The sequence below is a fragment of the Panthera uncia genome, chromosome F1, assembly GCF_023721935.1.
Source record: "Panthera uncia isolate 11264 chromosome F1, Puncia_PCG_1.0, whole genome shotgun sequence".
In the NCBI taxonomy this organism is placed as follows: Eukaryota; Metazoa; Chordata; class Mammalia; order Carnivora; family Felidae; genus Panthera; species Panthera uncia.
In genome coordinates, this window is record NC_064813.1 from 36536869 (window position 1) to 36557731 (window position 20863).

General features: G+C 37.1%; 1 protein-coding gene across 5 annotated transcripts in view; it reads left to right on the top strand.

Annotated features, from left to right (window-relative positions):
• Positions 1-20863, top strand: part of PTPRC (protein tyrosine phosphatase receptor type C) — a 128080-nt gene that overhangs the window by 52410 nt on the left and 54807 nt on the right. For 2 of the 5 annotated variants that reach the window (XM_049634314.1, XM_049634315.1), the window contains exons 3-10: positions 4043-4057; positions 7719-7916; positions 10423-10557; positions 13348-13491; positions 14250-14306; positions 15731-15757; positions 17501-17719; positions 19727-19855. In XM_049634314.1, the coding sequence (XP_049490271.1) occupies positions 4043-4057; positions 7719-7916; positions 10423-10557; positions 13348-13491; positions 14250-14306; positions 15731-15757; positions 17501-17719; positions 19727-19855 (924 nt within the window). The remainder of the gene's footprint in view (positions 1-4042; positions 4058-7718; positions 7917-10422; positions 10558-13347; positions 13492-14249; positions 14307-15730; positions 15758-17500; positions 17720-19726; positions 19856-20863) is intronic. The other 3 variants (XM_049634316.1, XM_049634317.1, XM_049634318.1) reach the window with 3 other exon arrangements.

Consider the following 20863-nt stretch of genomic DNA (forward strand, 5'->3'; position numbering starts at 1 on the left):
GTTCAAGTCTGGGCTAGCATATACCAGCCTTGCGAACTTAGCCAAGACACTTGACTTTTCTAATTTCTTAGGGTGTTGTGATCCTTAAGAGAGAAAATACAAGCAACAGGCTTCCTATAGTGCCTCATACACCATGAACACTCAATACATATTAGCAATTAATAACAATAAAGTATCATTTCTGAATTATTCTCTTAAAAAGACACATCTGTAGAAATTGTCTTCTCCATTTTGGTAATTTACCATTTTCTAAACTTGAATTAAAATACTATACACCACGTATCGTCTTCAAAACATTCATTGCTTTTGAACCAGTTAGAATTAAATTAATATCTCTGGGGCATTTAACATGCATGCGGCCTGATGAAGAGTCTACTGTTTGGAACATTTCTAGCATATTTACTCTAGTATTCATGGTTCTTATGTTAAAAAAAGAAAGTTCCTTATTATCCCAATATTCCCTTTCCATTTCCATAATGAATATGTGACAAATCGCAATTCCTTTTTATAACATATTCTATACCATTTATGCTACATGTTTTGGCGGTAACAAACTAATAAATGAGAACAGAGTATAATGGTCTGTGGAGTTAGTGATGGGTCTAGTAAAGGCAACATTAAGATTCCTCTTTTTTCTGTCATCAAATCTATTTGATTTCTCTTCTATATTTATTGATCTGATGACTTCCATCACTCTCAGGAAAAAATTCAATCTCTTTTCGTGGCCTATAAGGCTTGCTCTTGGCTCTTCTCCCAAAGGTGTTTTCATCAGATCTGTTTGATTTCTCCCTTGCATTTACACATGCTTAAAACCATTCAACAATTACTTATCTACCACTTACTATATGCAAGGCTCTTAGCTACATAGCTTCAGCTGCTTCGCTTCCTCCTCATATTGTGTAATTCTTGCTGATCGCCAATGGAAGGAATTTTAATTATTAGTCATAATCAAGTTCACCTATGACTTAAATGTCTTTGCAGACTACTGGATCTCTCTCTCTCTCTCTCTTTCTCTCTCTCTCTCTCTTTATCTTGCAAACCATTGGAGCTATATATATATGTAGATATCTATCTGTATACATCTTACAGTTTGTAATTTTTCCTAGGGCAAAGGACCATACCTGTTACATGTTCAAACCCAGCACCTAAAATCAAGTTAGCAAAACAATAAATAGGTTTAAACTTCACAAAATCAAGTTAACTTGTTTGAAGTTCCAAGGAATTAGGTGTTTATATTGAGAAGGGACATATCAAAATAGTTTTACATTTTTTTTTTAATGTTTATTTATTTTTGAGAGACAGAGAGAGACAGACTGTGAGTGGGGGAGGGGCAGAGAGAGAGAGAGAGAGAGAGAGAAGGAGACACAGACTCCAAAGCAGGCTCCAGGCTCTGACCTGTCAGCACAGAGCCCCACACAGGGCTCGACCTCACAAACTGCGAGATCATGACGTGAGCCGAAGTCAGGCGCGCAACCAACTGAGCCACCCAGGCGCCCCCAAAATAGTTTTAGATATTTAAAAACTTATATACTTCTTAGATAAAGAAAAGAGGTGTATTATATGAAATGTGTTTATACACTCGAACTAACTCAAATATTTTGAATGTGGCAATATGCTAAATTATTAACAATTATCATGACAGTTATTTCTTCTTTCACTTAAAACACAAGAGCTGTTAATCACTCCTATAGTAATGTTTTTTATTTTACCTATTGCTTCTTTTGCAAATTGACACAATTCTAAGAACCTAATTTAGAAGGAAATAAAAATAAATGAGAAAAGAGAGAAAGCTACTAACAGGAAAATAAAAATAATATTAAAAAATCAAAACATGATTTTATATGGGATAGAAAGATGAAAGCTGATTAAACAAGAGGAGGGACAAAAATCCAAATCATGTACATTAAAAACAATACTTAAGTATGAATGATTAAGAAAAAGCAGAGAACTATAATGAGAAAATAAGAAAATATTTGATGCAGTATATGTTTTAATAATGTATATTTTAATAATTACATATTTACATATAATACATACAATATAATATAAAATAAAAAAATACTATTTATATCAAGGAATAAACCAGAGAATGTCACTGAAGGAACTGGGTCCTACCCATCTGATGGCCCTTCTGAGGGGAGACAAGTTTTTCAGATCAGTTTATCCTCAAAAAATAAAATCTCAAAGCAGGAAGCTGTCTTAAATATTAACCAACCCTTTCTTTTATCTGATTCTTGATTCTTTTTCACATCAGTTGACTGTAATTTGGGAAAGGATTTTATGATCTTTTTCATGGTCATTTACTAAGAGTGAAACATGTCTCACTCACTGCAGACTGAATCTAGTTCCCATCATGGCAATAAAACCGACTTTTCCAACATTCCCACAAGCTCAGGTGATAAATCTCATTTTATCTGATTTCATTAATTTTCTTCTTGAAACACCCTTTATTGGTAACTCTTGTTGACTTCATTTTCCCTCCTACATAGAAGATTAGGTCACCTAATCTTAGGCCCTCTCCTTGAATGCTTACTCAACTTCAGAATTCTATCCCGAACACTCCTTTTGTATAACTGGGGGACCTCCTTCACTGTCATAGCTACAATACCCATCTATATGTTGATCCAAAGCCTCAATCCAGAGAGATATCATGAGCTGCCAACCTCCACCTCCAAATATTACTAAACATTTTTACATAGAATTTCAAGAATATCAAATTTTCCTGTCTCTTCTGCTTTTCTTCTTTAGCTTAGTGAAAGCTTCCACAATCTACCTACTACAATTGCCTAGTATGTTAAACTATCAACCTGAATGCTTTCCGTATTACTCATTCTCTGCCTTTCTTACTTCTAACAATTTACAAAGTCTTGATGACTACTTCCAAAGTGTTTCACAGATTTTTTTCTTGCTTTTTTTTTTTTTTGGTACCATTTTCCTCATGTAGAATATCATCTTTCTCATATGCTTTTATTTTAGTCTCCTGATGTTCCTGTCCCCAACTTTGCCTTCTGATAATCTATTTTCCATTTTACAACAAGGTCAATCGAAAATTGAAATGCTTCTTCAATAGTCCTCCCCTTAAACACCTTCTTCTGATGGCTGTCTAAAGCCTGTAGGACGAATCTCAACTTCTTATTCCTCTAGGACTGAGCTAGCTGTCCATAATCCTTTAGGTCACACCTTAAATGTATCCAAGAAACCCTCTCTGTCACCTTCTCTACCAGTTGGACACCAACCCTGGAAGTCTAAATTGGGTGATCCCTCTATAAGCTTTTCCTTTTTAATTTTTAAAAATTTATTTGAGAGACAGTGAGTGCAAGTCGGGGAGAGGGGCAGAGGGAGAGACAGAGAGAATCTTAAGTAGGCTCCATGCTCAGTGCAGACCCCGATGTTGGGCTCAATCCCAGGATCCTGGAATCATGACCTGAGCTGAAATCAGGAGTCGAATGCTTAACTGACTGACTAAGCCACCCAAGTGCCCCAATCCAAACTGTGCTGCTACGGCACATTCTATCTCATTGGTCATTACGCTGTAAGACTTTTTCTTTCTTTCTTTCTTTCTTTCTTTCTTTCTTTCTTTCTTTCTTTTTTTGGGGGGGGGTCTGTATCTTACACTGAACTGAGCTCCTTGGGGGCAGGAAATGTCTCTACCTTGGTCATATTGTATCGCTAGTATGTGGCATATAGCACACAGTAGGCACTCAATAAATAATCATTATCTAAATAAATGAATGCATATGGGGAAAAAGTCCAAAGTCTTTTATAGGCTTGAGATTAATTCTAATAGCTCTCCTTTATTCTATTACTTTTTTATTTTACCTGAGAAGTCAAAAACTAATACCATAGTTTTAACACACTTGGACATTGTAAACATGACCTTAAGAGAAGGAATGTAGTTTCAGTGGTAAAAGGTACTGAAAATTGCCCCTCTGTGAATGTTAACTAACACAGAGATGATGTATATATGGAAATTTAACTTATATTTACATATGTATTATGAAATTTGAAGTTTTCTAATAGATGTTTGTTTTCCTTTTTTCAGGAGAAGAAAGTCCTGGTAAGAATTAATATTTTCATTTTACTTATTTTATTATTTTGTTGCAAAGGTTATATATTTAATGTTGATAGAGTTTTCTATTATTGTCTAGTAAAATCATTTTACAAGGACAAATGTTATCATTATGAATTATTTCTTGAATTATGAAAATGTTTTTGACACTTTCTTGTTCTTAATATTCCTGCTTATAACATATAAATTTTGTTAACTACTTGAATATATTATTGTGTATAAGTTATAGCTTTTCTTAAACTTGACAATAAATTGCATAGCAGGATTCCAATCTCTTTTTAAATTTTAACATTGCAAATAATTCAAGTTAGGTCGCAAAACTTTATAGTCAAAAATTGGTTAAAGAATTATCTGAGAAATTAGAATTCTAAACATATTATATATGTATATATACAAATACATATATGTATATACATATATATAAAAGAAAAGCTTTGAGAGTAGTAAGATATTTTGTAATAATCATGTTCAAATTCTATTGTCACAATGGAATTAATAGTCTTAATGAGTATTCTAATCCTGAGACCAATTAAATTTAAACAATGAAGATGTTAAAAATAAATTCATACATATTATATGCAAAAATAAGAGATAAACGTACATTTCATGTGGTTAAAAATAAGTTATATCACTTAAATGTTAGTGTTATGTAAAATGTATTACTGATTTCCTGATTCATCATACAGTTGAAGTATGCATTGAGAAGGTAAGTAAAGCCACTAAGACAATTCTGACTTAATCATTTTAATGCACAGTTCTAGTTAGATACATTCAAAATGTTCTGCAAATTGAGTTATTAAAGGAATTATTTTTGTAAATAAATGAAAATTCATTCCAAACTATGGAAACGACGAAGCATGTGAATACTAACAAAATGCTTTTGAATCTGCATAAGAAGCACATTCTCTTATTTTTTAAAACATGTAATATTGGAATTTTACGGTTGGATAGTATGGTAGAGAAGCTTTATAAATACATGAAAGTCATTAAGGTATAGCAACTGTGATTGGTTTATGCCAGCTACTCTCATCCATTTTAGCATTTCCACCTTTTACAAATGATTAAGTTCATTCCAACCATATAAACTGGTTATTGTTGCAGGAGGGGATTGGGAATGGGGCAGAATAGGGGGTGAATGTTTAAAATGCAGACGACTTACCACCTTATTGAGGGAGTTTCCATTATCCTTGCACTGTTATAAAATGATGGATGACACATCCAAATGATGACATAAGTCAAAATAGTGACCCCAAATGCCAATGAGAATGGCTTCCTGCAAATATCAACAAGAATGTGATCAGTGGAAACCAGTAGTATCTCCAAAGTGAAGATGAAGGCCAATGTAGAATTGGCAATTGGAGCATTTTTTCTCATCCTGAATTAAAGTCTTATTTATTGAACCAGGGGATGTGCAGTGAGCTTAAGATGTGTGCAAGAACATTAAGGCTTCTAGGTAGGAGGGTAGTTTTCTGAATACCGTTTTTTCATAGACCTTGGACTGAATTTACTTGATGATATATAATCTTTAGGAATGCTACTCTTCAACAAAGCATAACACTATTATGCGAGGTATTTGGAGTGGTTTTCCTTCTAGTCTTTTTGTAATTCAAATCTAAAAGATAAGTGGGAGTGGGTGATAAAGGGAAAACATCACATTTCTCTCAGAGCACAGGGGATCATTGGAATCCTGCCAAAACCAAAGATAGGTTAACCTGAAAGCAACAAACTAATAATTGTTCACGTCTATAATGATGGAAGTATATTAATGTTATTGCACATAATTTTAAGCTCCCTCCCCCTCTCCCTTTCATCTTCTCAATCTCTGTCCCTATCTGTCTTCTTCCTGTCTTTGCCTCCACCCTTGTCCCTTTTATTCAACAAAGAGCAGGTGAGAGAATAAGTCAAGTAGGATTTAGGATTTTACACTGAAGACAGGAAGGGGTGACTTGCCTATCACTTTGCTAGATATGTTGACGTGTGTCTCGGGTAGAGGTTTGTTAGTAAATACGTTGCTTTGTGTGTTATTAGGTTATGAAATTCTAGAGATTGGAAATTTTCTTTGGAAAATAACAACTGTAACAAATGTACCGAAATTACTTTGGATTTCAGTAACCACAGAAGAGTTCTACATTATTTTATGTGCTTGTCATTGGGGCAGTTCAATAAGGCTTGGATGTATTTTATTTGTATTTGGTAAACACTGATTTCATTTTACCTTCAACAATAATGAATGAAGCTAGGACTTCTCTGTGCCCTTCCTACTTCCATTTTCTTACTTCCCCATTCAGTAATCTTTCAATTTCAGTTCTTAAATCTTATCACTTCTAATCTTTTCCAGTTTCTCCCATTCTCGTTCTCCTCCCATTTTCTCTTACTCTCGGGCCATTTTCTCTTACTCACTCTTGTTGAACTGAATTGTTAAAGTACTTGTGCGCTATCGTTCGTTGTTGTCGTTGTTGTTAATTAAACACTGAAAAACATAACATTTGACTATTCGTAGAAATGAATATATGTTAAACATAGAAAAATCCAGAAAAAAAAAAACCCCACATCTTTATAACCTCAATATCCAGAGATCACAATGTGTTGGTTTATTATTATTTTTTAACAATTTCGGTGTATTTCTCCCCATTCTTCTATAAAGAAATACACCTTCTGAGTAAGAGAACACAAAAAATTTAAAGGCCTTTAATACACAGTGCTAATGTGCCTTGCGGAAGCTTTTATCAGTTGTACACCTCTATCAACTACAGGTTCCCTAACTCAGCACTACTTGTCGCACTGTTATTTTTTCTTCTGAAGTAAATTGAAACCATGGAAAATGTCGCTGCGATATCTCAGATTGTGTTTCTTATATTATCACAAAGCTGAAACCGTTTTGTAGACTTGGCATTGTGTATCTGTTTGAGAATTTTGTTTCCCTGTCTTTTGTCCAATCTTTGCTTTTTTTCTGATTTGCTAAAAAGTAATCAGTGCAGGAGTGCCTGGTTGGCTCAGCCAGTAAAGCCTGCAACTCTTGATCTCGGGGTTGTAAGTTCAAGCCTCACTCACGTTGGGTACAGAGCCCACTTAAAAATAAAATTGTAAAAAAAAAAAAAAATCAGTGTGTACCTAGAACTTTTATTTTGCATTTTTTGTTTTCCTAGAAACACTAGTCCTCTTTAATAATCCCCTTTAAACTTTATCTTTCTCTAGTGCTCATTGATAAGTCTTTTTCTTTTTTTTTTTCTTTTCTTTTTTTTTTTTACAATTTCTGTTAATTGATTTTCTTTATGTGTGTGCTACGTCCTTCTGAACCCAACTGCTTTGGACAGTTAAGAAACCAGCAATCCAAAGGGAAGTAGGCAGGGAATAGCTGCTTTCAACTTTATTTCCCCATTTCTATCTTTAGCCACTATATCTAAGTCTATATACCTCTGTATGCATCTATCTATCTATCTATCTATGTATTTGGTAAAATATACATACTACCACACGCCGTATATCATCTCTGTATGTTGTGTGTGCATTTACACACATATATGTATATATATTTATATACACACTGTAATGGACTGGGGAGTTAGTTAACTCAGATGAGTATATGTTGCAGGATATGATTCATGTATTTATTTTGTTTTCCTTTTTCCATCTCCCATGAATACAATAGGACTGAACTCAACAGAAAAGCCCAGTGTTCTGGCTCCAAGCGACCCCTTACCTGCCCGCACCACTGCATTCTCACTTACAAGCATCTCTGAAAGAGAATATAACTCCTCAGAGACCACGCCTACTCTTAGTCCAGACAATCCTTCAACTGAAGACTTCCTGAACTCTTTGGATAATGCTAATACTCTTAATGTGACAGGTCGGCACAGAGGTGTTAATTAACTGAAATGAGTTTAGGAGAACTTGTCTTCCTTTTTGAATCTGAAAGTTATCAGAACTGTTTTTCTTTAAAATACGTGTGCAGTTTCTACAAATGTGGTTTTATTCAAGCATGTAAAGTGTAGAACATCCAGGTGTTCATGCAATTTTGACTGACCAAAGTAGTGAAGGCAAGTTGTTGAGGAGCCGGTGGACAGGGAGGGAGGGAGGGAAGCCCCAGCAAGTAAGGCTGGTGGGGAGGGGGAGGGGAGTTTCTCCAGTAGCCAGTGAACTGCATGTGCTGGGTCATCGCCACTGTTCTGCTCACTTGGGTTTTCTGCAGTGCCAGCCGGGTCAGAACTCGGTATTTCAGCACTTTGTCAGTCTTGCCCTCCCTGGCTGTAATTCCAAAGTAGAATTTTTCTTTGTTGAACTCCACAATCTCAATACCAGAAATTACTGGAGATAAACAATTTATTTTTGAAAAACCACACCGAGGATCAATAATCCAGCTTTGCTGTTTGAATTTCCTCCAGGGATATTGGCATTAAAAAAATTAATCAAGGTTGTGGGCCTTAGGGCGGAATTGAAGGGAATGTGACCACATTCATAACAGTGATGTGGGAGGTATTTTTTACCAGTGAAGACCACTGATGCTTTTCAGAATCCCAATAAATCTGTGGTTTGCTCATTCTATATTTGATGCTAGGTCTGCCAGTGTATTTGGCACATAAATCCACCATCATGAGGGTTGTTCATGCCTTTTCTGAAATAATGTGCTATGTTGTCATTTTCTGAGGCAAACAGGTTTATAGACATTAGAGACTAAGCTATTTGCTTAACAGTGCCATTAATCTTAGTTTGAAAAACAAGTATGTTCAACACTGTCTCAGAAATTTGGTGGAGGGGTACATTGTCGTGTTTTGAATACCATATTGATGAAGTTTATTGGCCATAATAAGCAGTTAATTAAATGATAAATGCCTCCTTATGTTGATTACAGAACTGTAAATTCAATCTTTCCTCCATTTTCTCCTTCCACCTTAGCAGAGTAATGGCTAGGATCTAGCTAAACATTGCAGGCATTTGAATTCATTGCCCAAAATTTTAACAAAAAGAATGTGAGGATGAGGGTGTTAATGGTTAGGTAGAACATTCCAGGGTAAACTTTTTTACTGACGGACTGATGTCACACAGTTTTCTATTTTAAAGTTTTCACATTTAGCTTCACGTACACAAACACACACACATATAATATTCCCTATGAAGCAAAATGTGAAGAGAAAATGTTTAAAATGGAAAAGATTGGAAATAAGGATGAATAATAGTAAAATACTAACTTGATGGTGAAATTAGCTTGGAAGGTTTCTTACACTTTCAAATAAAATAAGACATTTGATCTCCCTACAAAATAACTTTGCTCTCCGGTGATATTTCAATTCTCTACTGGGATAAAATCGTATGTGTTATTTAATTTATGTTCACAATTGATTCGTATTGTGGAATACAATCCAATTTTCCTGCTTACCGATATACATAGGTAAAAAAAAATCCCTTAATCCATGCTTCTAACAGTATAATATTTTCAAGCGTTTTCAAAATTGTTCAAAAATCATTATAGTAAGCATCTGTTTGCATAACATTAAACTTAATTATGTGATATTATTTTTACAAAAATATTTAATGCAGTTGCAAAATATCAATATAGAAGTATATATAAAGTACATACTTTATGCATATATATATGCATAAAGTATGTACTTTATATATATACATATATATATGTATATATATAAAGTATTTACACACATACACATTGAAAATACTATTTTCCCAAATCCTGATCCTTAAAGGTACCATACCATTTTATCCATGGCGGTATATCCTACAGACTCTAGACATGTGATTCTCTGAGAGAATGTGGGTGTGTGAGCAACTGTTTCCCCACATCTTTTCCAATACTAGATATTATTAATCTTTCAAAACTCTGCCAGTATGATAGTTAAGATATTTTATTTTAACATCAAAAAATTTCATAGTGATGAGCACTTTTGCATACACTCTTTAGCCATTGCGTATATTAGATGTCTGTTACATGTCTTGTCCATTTTTCTATTTTTCTTTTTTTTTACGATTTGCATATTGTATACTGAGGGATTCTTTACTGATTCTGCCTACGAAGAAACACCGCAACTTTCAGTTCGTAAAGTTGAAGGAGAATCCAAAAAGCTCACAGAGACTTGGAGGTTAAAAAAAAAAAAAAAAGCCACCTGGAAACCTGAGTCATCTATGACTTCAACAGGACCCCAGGAAGCCTCTGGGAATATGTAAATGAAGAACTCTGGTGCCACCTTCCTGCCAGGCGAACTTAAATAGAGGCAGACACACATTTTAATAGATTGGGTCATTTCACGGTTTGGTAAACAAAGATGCTGATAATGTCCTAGTATTTAAATGTTTCATCTGCAGTAGGGAAATACTGAAACGATTTCACTTTCTTACCCTAGGAGTTACACAGCCGCCTCCCTTCCCCACGCACGCAGACTCGCAGGCGCCCTCTGCCGGATCTGACACGCAGACACCTAGCAGCACTGCTATCCCTCCCGCACTCACCCCTGCTCCGGGGAAGAATGACACATCAGGTTTGCCGGGCTTTTAGATTTGTGCAACTGTGGAAAGAGCCTGACAGCTGCCTGTGGTTAAGAGCGGTGTCAGGGAATCCAACCACTTGTTAAACGTATAGCACTCGCTAGTTGGTGAATTTGGTATTTCATACTTTCATGTTTATCCTTAGTTTATGAGGACACCTACCTAAGGTCCTTCCAGTACAGATGAAATAACAAAGAATGAGACTTCGCAGAATAAAGGAAAAACCTGTTCCGGAATAAATGGTTACTCAGGGTGTTCTCTATACGTTTCTTCATATTGGGGCAAGACCCACGGCACAGTGAAAACTTTTGCTAATAATAAAGAACAGTATGTATGAAATGTTACCAATAGACTTCCAACCAATAAACAAAATCCTGAAGAGTAGATGACTTCCATTTTCAGTGAAAGCCACTAAGAAGTTGCAACCACAGTTTGTTTTTTTAAAAGAATGGGAAAAAGGAAATAGATGCTTCATTTTCCTCATGCAAACATTAAGATTCAGCTTAGCATCTCTGTATGTATATAAAACAAAGCAAAATACTCCCTCCCTTATCTTTCCAAATCAGGGTCTAAGTCACTTCATGTTGACTTTTTTTTTTTTTTTTTATCCTGAAAGACAAAAATCCACACAGACATATATAAAAATGTGATGGCTTCAATGCCTGAAAATAAAAAGATATAAATGGGAAAGCCTGTGGAGCAGGCACTAAAGTGGCCTTTCTTGGAACATGAATCAAATATGGAAGTCCAACATATCAAATAGAATAATTATGAGGTATTAAAAGTCTTCCGTTGGCACAAAAATCATTACAGGCAATGCACAAACTTAAAGTGACCTGGGAAAGAGTTGCCCTCCCTTCCCTGCCTTGTTCTGCCCACTCCAGCTACCACGAGAACTACAGTAAGACGATCTGGAACTTTTAGCAAAGCCACAGATTCAGAAGTTACAGATGAGAAGGAGCTGTAAAATAACTGAAGAGGACTGGCCTGTAGGGGCTGGTTGTTGCAAAAACCACTCTACGTGTCCTCATGAAGAAATTCTTCCTCTCACGGTGGCTAATTCCACTAATTAAAAACTGATTAGGATTCATTAACCTGATGAAAATTGAAAAAGCAGGGGCTTTAGAACAGCATGAGGACAAGGGACTCTTAGGGGAGGCAAAGAGAACAAGCCTGTGAAAGAGAAGGAAAGAATGTGGAAGAAGGAGAAAGACAAACCTGCTGATTTTTAAAAAAAAAATTTTAATGTTTTTAAATTTTATTTGAGGTGGGGGAGGAGCAGAGACAGAGAGGGAGACCAGAATCCAGGCTCCAGGCTCTGAGCTGTCAGCACAGAGCCTGACGTTGGGCTGAACTCAGGAACCCCGAGAGCACAACCTGAGCTGAAGTTGGGCTATTAACCAACTGAGCCACCCAGGCACCCCAAACCCACTGATTTTTAAAGCTCAGCAGAGGTCATTTCTGAGTCTATTTTTTTTTTTTAAGAAGAAAAATTAAACCTTCCTACCCTTCTCTGTGTTGTGTTGGAGACCTTCTCTGGGGATCCAGAACTGCAGAACTGATATTTATGTTATTCATTCTACTCTATGGTTTACTTACATGCAGGGGAGGTAGTGGCTTTTGAAGACTGAGCTGAGAACCTAAACTCAAATTTTTGGAAGATGCCTTTTCATTGCTAATGGCTGTAGATGTGAAGTTACGGACTGTGCTCGGTTTATAATTGGACGATGCCTGCATGCTTGTCCTGAAACCGTTTCCAGAATGTGCATGCCTGTTTCATTCTTCCGAAACCCTGAGAATCTTACAAATGCAAGACTAATCTTGTATCATTGAACTGATGACCCCAGGGACCATGACAGGGAAATAACCAAACAAGGTCAAATAAAGGCTAGTTAGCATGTCCTTTGTTTTTGCCGCGACAACTACCGGAGTTCCAGTCCTCTAGTAGGCATCCAGTGAATACATACTGATTGCTTGTGTCGGAATTCTGGGTGTGATGTCTGCAGGAAGATGTAGCATGCCTTGGGTGCTTTGAAGCTTGGCAACGACAAGTCCTAACCAAATACGCTGTGCAGTTTCTTCAGCTACGACACCTAATTCTATACGTATTTGCTTAGGTTTGCTTGGAAAATAAGGAAATGGTGTCTGGATGATGCAGAAGTTCTTTGGTTCTAAACCAATTTGATTTTTTCCTGGCAAGGGCAATCAACATAGTGAAAGTAGAATTGTAACCTCCACCTGGAAAGGAAAACACCCTGAGCTCAGCAGCTGCAAAGGCAGAAGCCCATTCAGCTCTCATGTAAGAAAATTAGAGCTAGGCATCTGCACCCAGAAAGGCCTCCCCAGGGAGGTGCCCCCCAGGCAAGGTTTCCAGCACATGGCACGTTGTGCTTCCTCTTCTTCCAACCTTCACACACCCTTTGCCACCCAGAGCTCCGCAAGCCAGCACCCCACTCTGTCGCTTGGGTGCATTTTCGCCATCACCTAAGGCATCCCTTGGTTGGAAAGCTTGGCCTCCCTGGCTTGTGCAAACCCGCTGTCTCCTCAGGTGCCAAATATTTTACAAGTGGTGCTCTGATTACAAAGCTGCCTAGGCGTTGAGTTGCACAATGTGAAACTTCTGCAGGCCTGGCTGGTTTTCATTCAGTTTTGCAGAACACAGACAGCTACGTGCTCAATCGTTGCTTGGCCTAAGCCTCGATGCTCGGTTTACGCTGAATGTCTGGCCGTTGCCCTTCTGTGGCGAAAACGGATGACCGTGATGATGGCCTTTCTGATTGCAGGTTTTCCAGGAGAGACGATTCCACCCAGCACCTTCCCTGCAGACACAGCTTTCACACCAGTAGCGACCCTCAGCCCCGCACTCAGCAGCTCTGCTGCCCTACCCTCACTCATCTCCAGCATCACCACCAAAGATAACTCCTCAGGTTTGCCCGCGGTGCTCTAGGGGTTTTGAGTTGTGGGTGATGAACTGGAAATTTGAGACCTGAATGCAGTTCTTTTACGTATTTCATACCAAATATTATTTGCAGCGACGTTTCACGTACCGATATCAAATCAGCCAAAGTAAACTTGCCAGTAAGCTTTGTTTCTGGGCGTGCTTCGTTTTGTTATTCATATTATGAAAGTTCAGGGCAAGGAAGAAAGAAAATAGACTTTAGTGTCATATAGCTCTGGGGTCCAATCCAGTCTGGTTAACTTTCTGGCTGACTTTAGCACAAGCTACTAATAGTTTTTGTGTGATGGTTTCCCTTCTGTAAAAATAGATATTGTAATATTCATTTTAGGGGATGGATGTGAGGACCAAATATGTAAAATGCCTGGGAGGCAGTGAGTATTTAAAAAGAATAAGTGGGATCCTTATTAGTAATTAAAATAAGGAAGCTATTGAAGGAGAAAGTAGTTTGAGGAAGATTGCACATCAGGTAAGAATTACACCAACGAATGAACAGTTTCTCTCAACTTACTGAATCTCAAGCTCTAATTATTGGAACTATTGGTTATCTTAAAGGGCCATTGGTAGGTAGATAAGGCTTTGGCTCACTTTCCTGTTTTGACAAGGAGCAAGTGTCAATTCCAGTGATTCAGTTAGGAGAGAAAGAAAGTATCGTTGCTGAAGAGTTTTTCCCTTGCCCTTCATTATGACAAACTCACTAACTTTTATTCTCTGTTCATTTCCTTGCAGATCAGAGTCTTACGTCCACGTCACCCGCAACAAGCATTATGACTGCTTCCGAAACAGGTGACAATCTTACCCTCAGCCATGCAGTCATACCACTACCATGTACCAGGGATGTGCTCGTAGAAGGGTCTTCCATTTGCTCTCTCGGGGGGCGTTTTTTTTGAGAAGTTCAATTGAGTATTCGAATGATGGGGGCTGCGGAATGGCAGTTAGTCTTAAAACACATATTTTAGCTGTGCAATAGCTGGTGAGATCAGGGCATAATGTTACTGTGATATCTTTTCATATCATTATGACATCCCCCAAGGGTTGTGTGCTTTATGCAAAGGCATAGAAAAACGATCAAAAATACTATGACTTCTTTCTCTAAGAGTGGGCTTAGGTATTAGCATGAAAAAGAACAAGCCTATCCATGGGACTCCCCGTTCCAAGTGGCGAATGGCAGAAGATTGAGTGCAGAGCTCCAGTCATGTGGCATGGACCATGCAAGCAAAGGCAAGAGATCTGAACGGACCCAGCAATTGGCGGTGGCGGCCAGTGGGCTGGCCATGGCAAGTGGGCAAGCCCATGGTCTTCTCCCAAATTCTTCCAACTCAAAGACCGGATGGGCAAGATCTCTTGGCACATTTCCACCCATTCTTCAGTTAAATACAAATATGCTTCCCCCACGATATGTTTCAATTTGTTGAAAGAGCCATTCACTACCCTGGATCCACTATAGGTGCAAAGAACTTACACAAGTTAAACTAGAGAGTGAAGCCGCCTTTGCCTATTTTCTGATTTTTTTTTTTCAACGAAAGTGTCAACTGAACTCTCTAGGGGTTATAATGATATAAATCTATTTTTTTTTATTTTTTTTAACGTTTATTTATTTTTGAGACAGAGAGAGACAGAGCATGAACAGGGGAGGGGCAGAAGAGAGAGAGGGAGACACAGAATCTGAAACAGGCTCCAGGCTCTGAGCTGTCAGCACAGAGCCCGACATGGGGCTCGAAGCCACGGACCGTGAGATCGTGACCTGACCCGAAGTCGGACGCTCAACCGACTGAGCCACCCAGGCGCCCCAGATATAAATCTATTTTGGGAGTAATCGAGGGGAAGAGGACCTTTACATGTTTTTGGGTACATGAATGGTTAGCCAAGTCACCACGCCATAATCGAATGTGTGCTGGAAAAAACCTCAACATTATTATTATTATTATTATCATTATTATCTTCATGTTTATTGGGTTAAACTCATGAAAATGTCTTATAGAACTAGCTCATTAGTTTATAACATTTGAAGTTTTGAGATTAAAGCATTATACCAAGCACTGTGTTGTACATTGTACAAAACCTTGTGTTGTATGTTAAAACTAACTCACAGACTTTCCAATTTATGAAGTTGAAAGCACTGTAAACCTCCTCACCCCAAACGACCATAGCAGAGATGTTGTAAATGAAATTTTAATAATTTGCTTTCTCTCTTTTTTTTTCTATTACAGTTCCTACTACACCTAAGCAATCATGTGGTAAGTTTGTTAATTTGGAGGCAGCATGTATCACTTTAGAATAGCATTTTCCTTATCTGCTTCTTCATTCCAACCTCCAGGAGCCACTAACAAGCTAGACTCACTGGCTCCCATTTCCCCTCAATGATTAGCTCCAAATCTTAAGAGCCTGTGTCCTTCAGAGGCAAGAAACTTTGATGTCACATTCAGACATAAGTTTTGAGCACCAGAATTAATAATTACTAGCTAAACAACTTTGGTGAAACCACTTAACTTCAGATTGAGTGTGTGTGAAGTGGAAAATACCAAACTTGCTTTGGGGTGGCAGGAGTTACGGATGCGTTGTAACAATAAATGTGAAATGTGGAGAATGTCTTCAAGGCTTATCAAGTAAAAGAATCTGTTTTTGTCTCTGTCTCTCTGTCCTTCTGTCTTGCCAGGGTTTGGCTCAAAGCAGATGTTTGAGAACAGCTTGTACAACCCTCTTTGCACGTTCCTACTCTCTTCCCAGTGAAAGTAGTCATTCATGGTCAGGGCTTAACCGTCCGCACATTGCTAAATCTCACCACCGAAGTCTCTGCCTTCAGTAGCTGTCCGTGCGTTATAATGTAAAGATCAGCCTTCATATGTTTGCTTAATTAATATGGTCTTTTATGATCATATTCCTCTTGTGTTATTGCCTCTTGACGCTCTTCACTTAACTAATATGAAACTACTTACAGTTTCTTAAACACATAATGTTTACATCATGCGTCCGTGTTCTCTCCTGCTCTTCCTCTCCACTTAGAATTCCTCTCTATCCTCATCCAGCACCCCTGTTCCCACTATCTATTTTTCTATGTCCTGCTCATATTTCAAAATACAAACTGAGTCACCCACCTCCTCTGAGAGCCTCTCCTATCCTTACACTCTGACTAGATTTCTCCCTAATTTCCTCCCTTATTACTTTGTACACATTCTTATTTTAGGGGTTTGCTCGTCTGCAGCCACCCGTCTATGTCGGTCTCCACATTAGGCTCCACATTTCTAAAAGCCGATGGTTTGTATTCTTAGTGCTTGGGACAGTGTCTCAAACATAATAAGGGCTTAATAATGTTCATTGGATTGAAAGTAAGGGACAAATTAGTATTTGTTGAAAAGATATTTTTTATCATTCAACAATGTTTTTTAAACAAAGAAGAGAATGCAACATAGCGCTAAGGGGAGGTACTTAGGAGGGTTCGTTATCAATAATTCTACCTAAGTAAAGGAATAATGAGGCCTGTGGCCCCTGAATTAATGTTCCACAAATTTGGAGAAATAGGTAATCAACAACTGCATTTTAGGAAGTAAGGGAAATGATAAAGCAAGAAGAAATTCATCAGATGTTTCATTCGTGTATCATTTCAACAAGTAATTCAAGCAAGTGTGCCCCTGCTAATGACAGGTTTTATGTAATGACTTGGGTTTATGGTGGTGTTCAAAATACACTGGCCTTTGCTGTCATAGAACATATAGTCGAGTTACGGAGATAAGACATTAATCTATTAATCATCCAAGTATAAACTTAAAAGCTGAGGTCCTTGATAGGCAGTCGATGTAAAGGGAATTTTGAAAAAATAATCATGGACACACCTGATGTGTTTCTTCTTTTTTTTATGTTTCTGGGGACATTTTGTTAGATATTTGATACTTTTGAAAATCTATGTTAAAGCGTTTGCATTTGATGTAAGCTTATTCTGAAAAATTTTTAAAAAGGGAATCCACATTTTTATTTTCTTTCAGATGAGAAATATAAAGGTATCAGTGTGAAATATCGTTATGACTATGGAAATAATTCATTTATAGCAAAACTAAATGTTAGCGATGATGTGAAGTGTGAAAATGCCATATGTGAAATGAATGAGATCCATAACCTACCAGCATGTGAAAATAAGAATGTTACTATCAGTCATACTTCTTGTGATCCTCCAAATAAAATTATAGAATTGGACGTACCACCAGGTAAGTATAAATTGGTTTCTATTTGTATATTTACAAAAGAATACAATTCCACGTGTTTTTCATTCTAGCGGGTGAAGGAATCTGTCTGGTAAATGAACAGGGGTGAGGGGAAAGATGTCAGCTGGACGCTAGTGGGCGAACCTTCTGTTCTTCTAACCCAGTGAAATTAGGAGTTCATAAGCCTTCTTTACCCCTTACTCCCTCCCTAGACTCCTTTTACAGAGTGTTTCAAGTAGATTAGGTACGACTTATCCCACTGTGGATAAGTGATTACCCATAAGCTTTCTTCCCCCTCCGTACTTAGTTCAAGTCATTAGATATAGATGTGCACATATTTATTCTTCTAGATACAAGTGTGTCTGGAGTATATTGGGGTAAACCCCAAAGTCAAGGATTTGATGTTTGTGGAAAGAACAAAACTACTTTCACACACAAAAAAAGAGAGTTATAATCATGTTAAGGTGATCAAGCCACTTCTGCCGGCTCACCTATTGCTGAGAAGGGGAAGGGGGTAAGGGTATCAAGCCCCCTACACCAAAGAATATAACAAAATGCATTTTGGAAAAGGGATTCAGGAACTGTGTACATTTGTCTACTCTTTCACATCACATAATAATTCAAGAACACTGATTTGTTAACATTTAAATAGGTTGAAGTTTGCTTCCGTATCTTGGCTATTGCAGATAATTCTGCTTTAAACACAGGGATGCACGTATCCCTTTGAATTAATGTTCTTGTACTGTTTGGGGAAATATCCATCCGGGAGATTGCTGGATTATAAGGTAGTTTTATCGTTAACTTTTTGAGGAAGGGTCATACTGTTTTCCACAGTGTCTGCATCCCTACCAACAGTGTGTGAGGGGTCCTTTTTCTCCACCAACACCTGTTGTTTTTTGGGTTGTTGATTTTAGCCATTCTGATGGTGTGAGGTGATAGCTCTTGTAGTTCTGATTCACATTTCCCTGATGATAAGTGATGATGAGCATCTTTTCATGTGTCTGTTGGCCATCTGCCTGTTTTCTTTGGACAAATGTCTGTTAAAGTGTTCTGCCCCTTTTTAAACTGGATTATTTGTGTGTAGGGTGTTGATTTGTATAAGTTCTGTATATATTTTGGATACTAACCCTTCATCAGATATGTCATTTGCAACGGCATGGATACAGCTAGAGGGTATAAAGTGAAATGAAATAGTTAAATACCATATGACTTCACTCACACGTGGAATTTGAGAAACAAAATGAACAAAGGGAAAAATAAGAGAGAGAGGGAGAGAACAAGAAACAGACTCTTAGCGATAAAGAACAAACTAAAGGCTAGCAGAGTGGAAGGGGATGGGGAGATGGGTTGAAGAGGTGGTTAGGGATTAAGGACTTCACTTGTGTTGAGCACAGGGTGATGTATGGAAGTGTTGAACTACTATATTATACACTTGAAACTAATATTACACTGTACGTTAACTAACTGGAATGAAAAGTTTAAAAAGTAGGCTAAATTTTGGTATTTTTGGAAAAATGTCATGTAACTTATTCATTTTCTCCAAATATTACTGAAATAAATTATCATTTAGAAACAGAAAATGACAATTTAAAAAACGTATTCTCCAAGACAGGACCCCCATACTCTAATAGTCATTTAATAAAAAAAAAATCACAGAGTAAATTAAAAAGTTGAAGATATAAGTAAGAACAAATGAAGTGAGTGTTTTAAAATGTGCAAAAAAAATTCAATTTCATCTAGAAATTTGCTTGGGTCCCATTTTTTAAAGGTAAGATAAATTCTAAATAAAATGCTGCCAATTAAATGCTTTCCAAAATGTGTGATGTTAAAAAAAGAATAAGCTATATAATTGAGGCATGTTAAACCCCGAGTTATTGGAGTTTTTAAAAACTTTCAAAACTAAATGCTCTCAAAGACTATATCACGAATATAGTTTCAGAGACTTTAATTGAACATATGGCACACATTATGAATCATTAATCATCTATTTCTATATCTTCTTTTTGACAGATCCTGAAAGTTTCTATTTGAAAACTTGTACAGAGCCAACAAAAGCAAATACTTCTATTTGTTTAAGACTGGAAAAAAAGAAAAACTTTACTTGTGAGGAAAAAAAGATTACACACGTACTTACTTGTGGTAAGAATATAGCTTTGATTGGAATATTTTTATGGTAGAAAGTTGTTCTAGATATTATCTATTCTTTCCTTCCTTCCTTCCTTCCTTCCTTCCTTCCTTCCTTCCCTCCCTCCCTCCCTTCCTCTTGCTTTCCTTCCTTCTTTCTCTCCCTCTCTCTCTCCTCTTCCCCCCACTGTTCCCCTTCCTCTACCTTCCTTCACCCCCTTTTGGTCTATGGTTTTATGGAGTCAAAACATTGTATTGTCTATACCACTCAAATTCACAAAATAGACAAATACTTTCCCCCAAAATAATCTTTGAAATAGCAAAAGTCAATTAATTTATAAGAATTTTCTTGGCAACTGTTATACACAAGGCATTGTTGAAAAGGTTGTCAGGGAAGGGTGCCATAGAAAAAATAAGACACACATACTGTTAGAATAAAAAGAAAAACAAACGTAAGATCATGTGACTCAAGAGTTTATGTATGTGGTCAACCCTCCATCAACAAAATTCATGGACAATCTCAAGAACATTTACATGAAAGAAAAGTGGGAAAAACACAATCAGTTCCTCTAGGAATATGGGTTTGGGCTCATATGGGGGACAATAATTGAGATACCAGTTCTTTTTAATAATTAATGAATTAATTTTTTTCTTTTTATTTGAATTTATTAAAGTAGAAACTCTCCCTTGATGTAAAGCCATTTGCTAAGCCGTATTTGGCAAGGCAAACAGACACACACATGCACACACACACACTACACAAAGGATGAAGTGTGACACTGATTGCAATCATCGTGTTGTAAAGAAGCTTCATAGCTATGATACGAACGGTATGAGGAAAGCAAGAACAGATTTATAATGAAATGATGATAAAGTAATGGTGTACTTAAAATATCTCTTAGGCAAAGGCTAACTCAGGTGGATTCTTAGTTTCTGAACAGAGAACTCATTCCATCAGTGAAATTAGAGACACTCTCAAATTCAGTTAGACTTTTTAATATTTTCTTTAAAATCGAGTGTGGT